Below are 11,245 nucleotides of genomic sequence, written 5' to 3'. Positions count from 1 at the left end.
GCTTTGTTTTCTTCTTAATGTCATTTTTCTGTAATCTGGGCAAACAAATCATTTGGCTTCACATGCAATTTCAAATGACAGGATATTTTTTGTACCAGTGCAGCAGAGAAAACCACCTGAGTTCCTGTTGAGTTAGCTTCACTTATTCGACTTTTTTTTTTTTTTTAAGTGAAAATGTCTTGCAGTATGTGAATACTTAGAATTCCAGCCTGGTACTTCTGTGATAAAAGTCAACAGGATGTGGCTGATACAGGAACCAGCTATTTTTAGGTAAAACTCCTGAAGTGGGATATAATTTTAAGTCTTCTCTGCATTTTTATTTCTGAAGCTGCTTCCCAGGCTTGAATGATACATGATTAATAATTGAGCACATCGTATTTATACATTCCTTTACAATAGACACATGAGAAGAAAACAGAAAATTAAGGGGGCGGGGAGGAAAAGGCAAAAATATGCTTCTATGGTAGATCCTGCCAGAAAGACATGAACTGGTAGTGATGTTAACTTTTCCGTCAATCTACGTGTTTAATCTTTACGTATTACTTTCTACATTCCTTCATTTTCCTATATGTCCCATTCTCTCTTGCTCAAATGAATCAGTAGAAACATTTTTGACACTGCATTAGGATTAACTCTATACTGCTTGTTTCTGCTAAAATACTTGCTGTTTAATGAGGATAGAGTCAGTTTAAAAGTCAATACAAGGTATGCTTCTCTTCGATAGGGTACTATGTAGCCAGAAGGATGACCCAATATCTTTGGCTGAGTTGACACTTCCATGTTTTCTTGACATGTGACAATTATCTGCTTATACTTCCAACCAGAGCAAAATAATATCGTTAATCAACTTCATTACAACATCTTATGAATTCTAAAATCAAAAGTCTCAGTTATGCTTCCTTAAAGTGCTAGTGCTAATGTTCTATTTGTGGTATATTGAAATAACCACCACATCTACCTTTCTTCCCACTAAGAATTGCTGGCGGTAAATTGTGCATAAACCATCAATCTTCCTTTTGGACATTAAAAAGCTTCTACAGAGAAGGCTAGGAAAAAATAATTGTTTTTCACAGACAAAAAAGGAAATAGAATTTATAGTGTAAAAAAAATTGAAAATCCTGAAACAAGACTTTATTAGAAGGAAGCCTAAAAGGTCATAATACAGCATGACAGTCTAAACAATTGGTTTAATAATGGTCCCATCTGTGTTCCCAGTCAGAAAAAACTCTGAAATCTCTGCACTGTCTATATCTGAAAGGGGGCCCCCTACTTCAGTATTTTGTGTTCAGTAATAGCCATATCCATATGCTTCTCAGAGATAAGCAGAAATATTTTCCTGGAATAATTTGCTCATAGAACTATATGTTTAAAGGTTATTTTATTCCTCACCAGCAGTAGATGTTTTTTACCTTCAGTTTGGAAACATGAAGATTTATATTCACAGAATCATAGAATAATTTAGTTTCGAAAGGACCTTTAAGATCATTGAGTCCAACCATTAACCTAACAAGTCAAGTCCACCACTAAATCATGTCCCTAAGTGCCACATTTAAATGTCTTTTAAATACCTCCGGGGATGGTTACTCAACCACTTCTCTGGGCAGCCTGTTCCAGTGCTTGACAACCCTTTTGGCAAAGTAATTTTTCATGATATCCATTCTAAGCTTCTCCTGACACAAATTTAAGTAATTTCCTCTCATCCTGTTTCTTGTTGCTTGGGAGAACAGACTGACACCCACCTGGCTACAGCCTCTTTTCAGGTGGTTGTAGACAGTGATAAGGTTTTCCCTAAGCCTCCTCTTCTCCAGGCTAAACAACCCCAGCTCTCTCAGCTGTTCCTCATAAGACCTGTGTTCCAGATCTTTCACGAGCTCCGTTGCCCTTCTCTGGACGTGTTCCAGCACCTCAGTGTCTTGTAGTGAGGGGCCCAAAACTGAACACAAGGATTTGAGGTTCAGCCTTACCAGTGCCAAGTAGAGGAGGTTGAACAGTTCCTCAGTTCTGCTTGCTACACACCCACATGAGCTTTTTAAAGAAACCCTTCTACTGGATCTGTAGTTTTTGTTATTGTTCTCACAAATGTCCAGTTTCACTAGGAATTTTATTATCTATCTTCAGTGCTCATATAGTTACTTCTTGGGATACAGTGGTTTCAGTCATCCAGCTTCATTTTGAGTTAGGGCTTTATCTCATTGCCTCATGCCGGTATTGGTGTTGTCAGAGATAATAAGTCTAAACCTGCACCTAGTTTTCCTCAGCAACACACAGCAGAAACATGTGTCATGTCATTTTATTATTTTCAGAGTTTATTATGTAGCTTGTTTCATATATGTCATAATATTAATTTTCTGCTTGTCTGCCCATTAACCACTACAATGGTGTTTTCATTGATTCTGGCACATTAAGTACATTCCTCTTCCTCTGGAATGTCTACAGTTAGTATAGAAACAAATTGTTCCAGTGTTAGGTTCAGCTCACTTACACTAGGTACTTGTATACTGGTTCATTGGTAGATCTTGTGTCAGCTTCCTGAATGGTGTTCCCTTGAAATCCTCCCCCACAAGATGGCTGGAGATTTTTTTGAATGACCAGATACAGCTGTGATTGTTTTAAAACATTTCTACCATTCTACTTCCTTGTAACCACCCTACAGCTAGGAAGTCAGAGCCTTCAAAGATGACCTGGTGAAACAGATTGCACAAGTGCTTCTTATCCACTTCAGCGATGTTGTATGGCTTAATATCTTAAATTGTTGAAACAAAATACAGAACACAATTGAGAAATCCACAATAAAATGAGGACAAATAGGATATTTTAGAATTTTGCAACATGAATGTTTCTCGTAGAACCTCCTTTTTGCTATAAGTGATGGCAAATCGTTCTGAACAGTGTGTCAAATATAACTTGTATATAACAAACTCATTATACAGTATAATATGTTGTATTTCTTTTCCTAAGGAAAACTTGCTTTTATTTGTTGAGTGAATATACTTGAAGGCCCTCATACTTCCATACAACTGTCTGTGTTTTTTCTGTGTTACATATTTCTGAGGACTACCAAAAGCCTAATCTGATTAAAAAGAAAAACTCAATAAGGTGAAAAATTACTTCATATATATCTCCAGAGTAGAATTGATATTACTGCTGTAACTAGTGATCGTAGGAAAAGTGTGAAGAAAACACAGGTCTTCCATCTGCTTCATCCATCTGCTGAGAAAAGAAACTGTTACCATAAGCAGGTCTGTCTCTAAATTTCTGTGTGTTCTGTGTATATTTTCATGACAAATGTCTTAAATATCTGTATTGTTTACCTTTATAACCGTACTAAATAGTGTTTAATTTACCAAATTACAAGCAGCTCTAAGGTTACTATTTTTTGAAACAAATGCATAATAGAGCATAATCCTCAGATCTCTGCTTAAATTTCATGATTATAAATCAATGACTCTTTAAAGTGCCTGTTAAAAGAGTTTGGTTTAGTGTTAGATATACTTGATAATTCACATTTAATATTGTTTTGAGTGAGGATTTTGGCACAATACGTCATTTTGACTTTTCTTTATTTGCTTGTGTTTTATTTCAATGTTGACATAACTTGCAAAAGTGAAAGAAATAAAGTTGGGATGTAAAATTCAGGTCAAATAGTATTCTCCAAGTCCATCTGTGAAGGTTAATGCTGAGGAGAGCAGTTTTCTTGAATTTTTATATTAGAAGTGTTAGTCACAAACACAGGAAGTAAGGGAGACTCCTGAGGAATTTTGTTCAATATTCTTTATTTTTCAGTATTCTCTATTTTATTTGTCCCATGGGTTAGGAGCTTTAGAAGGGGAGCAATTTTCTAGTTACACAAATCCTGTCCAAAGGTGGGAGCAGCCTATATCTAGCGGTTCCAGGCATTCAGCTTTTTTAGAATCCAGACAATGGATATTCTGCCCTTGTGCACAGTACTGTTGTGCAAACTCAGTAGGTCTTGTGATTTGCATAAGATTGGCAACAGTATTGCATGCTTTCTTTCTGCTGCTGCATGTGCATAATAAGTTCTTTCAGAATTTATTCCTTTGCTGAGTCCAAGAAGTATACTGGAAAGGTTAAAGACAAAGATCAGACCACTGTCACCAAAATCACTCCAGGAGCTTTCTCCTCACCTCCTTTCCCCAACATTTTGCATTCCTCATTAGAATGAACTCCAGGACAGGAGATTTTTGTGGGAGTTTTTTTGTTTGGTTAGTTGTTTTTTTTTCCATTAATGCAAGTAGTTCTTGCACAAAGACAGCTTTAGAATACCATTGGGTGACTTTTTAAGCCTGTTCTGTTAAGTGCTAAGAACTATTAAAAAAACCCAAAACAACAACAAAACTCCCAAACTATCTACAACACTTATGAATTATGGAAACATTACCTCACTTCTTAAAAGAAAACTACCTAAGATTTTTTTCTACTGAAAAGCTAAAAATAGTAAAAAAAATAAATTTAGGTATAGAAAATTATTGTTCTGAAATATATATTAATCTCCTGGGTGGCATCATCATTAATAATCAAGTGTGGGGCAGTGCTGATGGGATGGAAACACCTGACAGGCTCTTTGGGATAGCCATTGTGCAGTTGCAAAAGGTGGACAAAACCTTCCCCTGTTCAAAACCCTAATCAGTTGGAAGAATCATAGTTTTGGAAGAAAAGCTTTTTACATTTTGCTAGAGAAATTTCTTTCCGTTTTATTGAGTGTTTCACCTTGTTACAAAGTTGAATTATCAAAATCATCTTTTATGGCAGTGATTTAGTTTGTTAGTCCCTGTGAAGGTTCTTCATTGTTGGCTGTTGTAGGGAAACAGAAGAATCATACCTTCTGTTTTCTCTCTCTTACACAGGATTTCATTTAGTAGGTGGAACAACTAGGATCCACTTTTCCCTGTCTTTTTTTCAGTGCTTAACCCCATTGAGTGGATAAAATATATGAACAAAAATAATATATCTTGTGCCCAAATCACCAAAGAAAAAGACATTAAGGTGGTTTAGTAAACATGTTGACATTTATTTTTAATAAAGTGTGGATTCCTTCTTTTCTATTATGAGGAAAAAGCAACATTTTAAAAATCTGAACCAGTGTTGGTTAACAATCAAAAACTGAAAGGTATCGTAGGTGATAGAAAAAGTGGCACTCGATTTTTTAAGTGATTTAAAGGGTCTGTTAAGTCATTTGATATTGAAAACAATCAGCAGCAATAAACATAATCTTCTATCAGAAGTAGCAAAAGAAGTCATTGTCTCCTTCCTTCTCAATTGAATATACAAGGATATTATATATAATATATATAACTTTGCGTAAAAATCTAAACCCCATATAATCTAAAAGGTTATAGTTATACAAATCATTTTAATAACGAATTTGCTTCTTCAGAGTTTTAAATGAAATAGTTTATTTTAAGCAGCTAGTTGTCAGACCGAATCTCTCATTCTTCAAGTTCATGGCATATAAAAAGAAGAAAGGAATTAATAGTCTATTATGTACATTTTGACTTCCTTATGAGCTGTCTGTAAATACTCTCATGTACAGTTAAGATCTCTTTCTCTGCTGTATTGTTAATGTAAAGGATCATTTCAATAAGTGAATTCATTTGCTCCCAACTGAAGACCATCTCTACTGTCAGAATGATATAGTTGGAATTCAAATTATATATATATCTCAAGATATTTTGAGGTGATGGGCACTGCAGATATTTAGACTATTGTTAAATGAAAAGATTCTTTTCCCCTACTTTTTCCTCTCTACATTCTTTCATAACAAAGGTGACATTATTTTGTCCTCTGTCACTTTGTAAGAAGTAGTAAGATATACAGTATTTTCTGGGTTTTAGATTGAAGGTTTGGCAGAAAAAGGATAGTAGAAAAAGGAGAAAATGAAATAAGATTGCAATTAAACTTGACTCTCAAGAAAGCGTACTGCTGTTTCTTTGCAAATATGCCTAAAAATTGATTGTGATTCATTGTTACAGATTGATTTAACTTTCTCCTTTTATTGATAGGATGAAGAGCACTAGAAAAAATATGTATAATCTTTCAACTATGTCAACATATCTGCAAATTTTATGACTGTGAAATCAAATAAGTAAATATTTAGGAAGCTCAGAACAAAAGACTGAAGGCATTTATGGTGAGTTGCATTAAGCAACTGTGTGCTTAGCATTGTATAACTGAGCTAATCATGAACATTAACCTTTAAAAATTTATATTGTAAAGTATGATGATCCCATTCTTGGTTCCTAATGCTTTTAACTCTGTAAACAACATCTGACATTTACCAATAATAATATCATGGACAAATATTCCCATACCCTGCAAATGACAAAGGTTTGAATTGTTCTCTCTTCCTTTTTTTTTTTTTTTTGAGGAAGGAACCAAAGATTGACAGCAGTGCAGTTTTTTTCTTTTTTTTTTAAACGATGAATTAAATTATGAATGATACGTTACTGTAAAGATCATTAGAAGTGAAATGTTTAACACTGAAAAATATTAGGCAAACATTCAGATTTTTGCAGTGGCCACTGTTTTCTCATTTTATTTGAACGAAGCAAAAATACTTTGAAGAATGAATGTGAGAAAAACTGGTTCTAGAGCGTGTTCTGATCCTAAATCACAGCAGCACTGAATTACATGTGTAAGTATGAACCTCTAAGCAGTCCTATTGCATTTGCCATGATGTCTCATATGTTTATACCTACTTCTGATCTTTGGCTTCAGGTATTGCTGTAATATAAATTTTCAATGTTGAGAATGAAAAAGAAATAATAATAACTCATGATAGATTCAGCATTTACCATGCACATTTTCTAGTACCTTTCTTAATAGGAGCTCTGAGGATCAGATAATCTTAAATTAGTCTTCCAAGATTTTTAAATCTATGGTCTAAGCATCCCTCATGCTCCACAAATTTGAAGAATCTACAAAAGGCAACTAAGAAAGGAAAGTTCAAACATGTTACACAACAACTTGTATGCGTGAAATTCTAGAGCTTAAAGGAATATGAGTAACCATAGAAAAGGAGACCTTTTGAGACAAGCTCTGTTGCAATACTAATCATTGAGTAGTAGTACAAAAATACCACAGATCTTTTTTTCATGTAATACAAAAACTGTCATTGACATTTAATGGGGCTGGAATATGTTTCTTTTAGCCTGATGAAATACCAGTTCTCAAAGTGTGTGAATGTAGATGGCATATACCTTGAAATACAAGTGTTCCATACTTACCCATGCTTATTCTTTCATTAAAAACAAAAATTGTTGGAATGATCCAAAGAAAGTCACATATACAATGAGGCCTTTGGGACACAAAGTGAGAAGCATGAGTCATGTAAATGACCATCTCAAAACTGGACTGTTTTTGTGGAAAGGTTGAGAGATTTTACCACTTCTAGATGTAAATTGACCCTTTAGATACCTAACTCAATAAGGACCTTTAAAGGATAATTTTTTTATCTATTGGTGTTAAAGCCAAACTAGAATTACACCAGACAGAAATTGGCAGTAGTTGCATTTCTATACCAAATATTATTCATAACTCAGTTCTTAGAAAAAAGGGGGACTATTGAAGCTTAACTTCCAATATGAGAATTTCTAGGATCTTCAGGAAGATTCTCGATCTGAAGAATGGCTGTCAAGATGTTAAGACAAAACATAGAATTTAGAAATGCAATACTTTCTCCTGTTAGGAGATGTTGCTTCTGCATCCACACAGATTGACAGAAACTCTAAAGCTGTGCTCTAGATCTGCAACCAGAAAGGCTGGATCAGCCTCATCTGAAGAATTTGGGCATGTTATCCTGTGGAGGGAGGAAAGAGGACAGTTATTGTATCCCCTTCGCATCTCATGCAAGATTTAAAGGTTTTTCAAAAGTCCCACAGATTTTTTTTGGCCTTTTTCTGCTGATACTGTTGAACAATAGCAGATCACAATATGGCACTTTTTTTGGTAATGTCTCTTGACTTGCATCACACTAGGCCAAGTGGTCTAGAATTCTGCTTTTAATTTCAGCTGGTTCTTTAATCTGGATTCCTAGTACATGGTGATTTATATCCAAGCAGCTAACAGCATAAAGCAAAACACAGTATCAGTTTAACATAGTAACAACTCTTAACATTGTGAGGCTAAAGTGCTCTGCAAAGTGTCATATGTCACTGTGAGTAGTTTATATGACTGTGCATACATGGAATAGTCATACAAGTTATATGGATACAGTAAACCAACAAAAAACATGTGACATTAAGCATTTGGTTACAGTTAATACCAATGGAAACTGAAGTTTCCGAGCTCCAGGCAGGAGGTTCTCATATCATCCAGTCATAGACATCCATTTCATGGTGAAAATGTAGATTTCTCTCCAGAGTTCTGAAAGTTTGGTTCCATCGGTGTGTTCAGAAAGTGAGACTTCAAAAAGATCTGACTCTCTTGACTCCTTTCTTTTACATCCTCTCTGATCCACAATTTTGGTTTTGATTAGGAACATTTAAATGGGGACTGTTTTTAATCTTTCTATCGGTAGGTTGTTGTTACTATGGAGCAAAACTTTTTCAATAGACAACATTCCAAGTGGGTTATAAATTTTATGTTAATATAGAAGAATTTTTTCCTTTTTCTCTGACAGTTATTCCTAATTTGTCTGTATTACACCAAATGTCTTCTCTCTTTATTACTGCTTAGATTAAAATCAAAGAAAGACTGACTATTCCCAATCAAGCTTATAGTACAGAATGTATGGGAAATTAGAACCGCACAAATACATTATCCTTTTTCAAACCATCAGTGTTCCAAAGTGTTGATTCTATACCCCTAATTGGTATTTATTCTTTGAAAGTAATGGAGGAAGACTTCAGACTTATGAGAGTTTTGAGATAAAATGCTAGGCTTGTTGACCACAGACTGGTGAGATATTAAACATAGTTTTTTGCTTCCTTCTACATTGCTTACAAAGTGAGGAGAAATCACACATCTGACCACACTGCAACTACTTAATGCTGCTGTAAATAGATCATAATAAGCATGTGGTATATGTGATTGTCTGTGCTGATAAATGAAAGGGTGTGAATTTTTCAGCATCAGTGGAAAGAGGGGAACAAGAAAAAAACCTTCCTGATTGCAGCTGCAAATGGTAGCAATTTTTCCTTCCTGCATTAATGAATGTAATTCATGTAACGCATATTACATCATTCAACAGCAAATTCTCGTGTTCATTTCACAGACAAAAAATATTTTAATTAAGAATATCAATGAGTAATGAAAATCCACTTCCAGAAAAAGCAAAGAAAAATGCTTCTTTGGCCGTGTAGAGAAACCATGATGAGAATATAGTTTATCAGTGTAATAAATTCATTTTCCTATAACTCTTTACCAAAAGAACCTCCTTTAAGTCATGTTCTGGTTTATTTGACTGTTTTCGGTTTCTAATGTTCCTTTACATGCAGTATTTGACTGCAAACCTGCATTTTACAGTCTTTAGTAATTGAATCACTTCATCTTCTATAAACATCACAAGTTAAAAGAGCTTTCAGCATCTGAACTCCAACACAACATACAAACTAAAATAATTTGTTGTCTAGAGACCATAACAAATTTTAATGTGCATTTACAGAGTAAACAGAGGGCTGAAGGGAGTCAAACCAGTCAAAGTGAAGAATATGTATTACAAAATCCACACATTACTAAATTACAAAGTAAAAGTGATGTTTTGTCAAGAAAAGAAATTAAAATGTCTCTCGGTGGCACGACATATAGATAATATTAAAAACTGGCTTGCATGAGGACCAAAGTATGTCTACTCTGAAGTTATATCACACAGACTGTAAGCAATTTACAGAATTTAAGTTAGTTTTGCATATACAGGAGTTGCAAAATTAGAGAAAACACACTGAAATATAGAACGCACACACACACAAAAAAAGATGTATATATATAAACCTCCACACAATCATCAGGGGTTGGCCTAAGTCTGTAATTGCCACCATTGAACAAGAAGCAAACAAAAAGACAGGAAAAAACCTCACAGGGGAAAAAGAATAATATATTAAAAAGAGAAAAAAGAAAAAGAAAAAAAACTCAAAAGAAAAATACCCTCATTTGTTTTCCAGAAACAACATCCTCTAGTCTGCTGAGCTGCTTTGTGGAATTAATTTTCTCCTCCCTATTTCTCATGCCAAAAAAAAAAAAAAGGAAAAAAAGGCTTTTTGATAAAGTTTGCGTGTATTTTATTTGGGTCGATGTTAAATCACTATGGTTTGTTTCATTATTTGGCCTCTTTTTGCTTCCAGGCTGGAATGGTTCTTTCAGTGTAGGAAACCAAATGTCATCCATGGTTAATTCTGTAATACTGATGACTCGCAGGCCAACCCCTGAGAAGTCAAGGATGAGGCTTCTCCTTGCCGAAAGAAAAGGAAACTAGGTCTTGCTGTTACAAAACGTTTGATTACATCACACCAGTTCTCTTCAAATAAAATATCAGTGATACGCCAAAGAAAATAAGATATATCAAGAAAACGTGGTATCCTCTTCTTTTTTTTTATAATATTTATTTTACTTTATTTTATTTTATTCATTTAGTAATTTTGTTTGTACTTCCTGAAGAAGGTGCTCCTTGTGTAGAGATTTAGAGTACATTGGGTGCAGAGTGGTGGTTGGAGGTTAGGGTCAACTTTGCTGTCCGCTCCGTGGATTTTACAGGCGATTTGCTCTTTGCTTTAAGAAGAGAAAGTGATATTGGAAAAAGTCAGCACTTTTAGATTAAAGCAAAGCACCCTTCACAAAGCCACAAACAAGAAGCAGGACAGAAAGTCCATGGCTTGTAGCTATCCTCGCACCTGCGGAAGAAGTTATAAGATATTCGCTCATCTTGCAGATTTCCAATGCTCCTTATAAGGCTGTTTTAAACACATACATTTATATATTTAATTAGCTCGCCAGGTTGGCTCTGGTGCCCATGAATGTCTTGGCATGCACTGCAAATAACAACACATACAGAGTATTTCAGTCCCGGGGAAGGTTTTTGTTTTGCTTTGCTTTGCTTTCTCATCTGTCTTTTTAAACAACGTTATCCAGTGAAACCATATGCTAAAAGGGACAAACCCAAACACCTTCCATCTCAGAGTGTTCTTTACAAAATCATTTCCAACATCACATCATTGATTACTTACAACAAAATCATCTAGTGGCTAAAGAGTGTTTTCTTGTAAACTGGAGGAGATCCTGACAAATGGTTGTG

The 11,245-nt window shown here is 34.8% G+C and overlaps 1 protein-coding gene across 5 annotated transcripts in view; it reads right to left on the bottom strand.

Moving 5' to 3' along the window:
• Window positions 1-8,000: 8,000 nt before the first annotated feature.
• The window catches only part of VSTM2A (V-set and transmembrane domain containing 2A), a 28,766-nt gene continuing 25,521 nt past the window's right edge, over window positions 8,001-11,245 (bottom strand). For 3 of the 5 annotated variants that reach the window (XM_051799046.1, XM_051799048.1, XM_051799043.1), the window contains one exon: window positions 8,001-10,722. In XM_051799046.1, the coding sequence (XP_051655006.1) occupies window positions 10,634-10,722 (89 nt within the window). In that variant the 3' untranslated portion in view covers window positions 8,001-10,633. The other 2 variants (XM_051799044.1, XM_051799045.1) reach the window with 2 other exon arrangements.

This window comes from Manacus candei, unplaced genomic scaffold (assembly GCF_025592945.1).
Source record: "Manacus candei isolate 608988 ecotype Guabito, Panama unplaced genomic scaffold, ASM2559294v1 h1tg000049l, whole genome shotgun sequence".
NCBI classification, from domain to species: Eukaryota; Metazoa; Chordata; class Aves; order Passeriformes; family Pipridae; genus Manacus; species Manacus candei.
The sequence above is the reverse complement of the archived record's forward strand: the minus strand, read 5'-3'. Positions and strand labels throughout refer to the sequence as shown.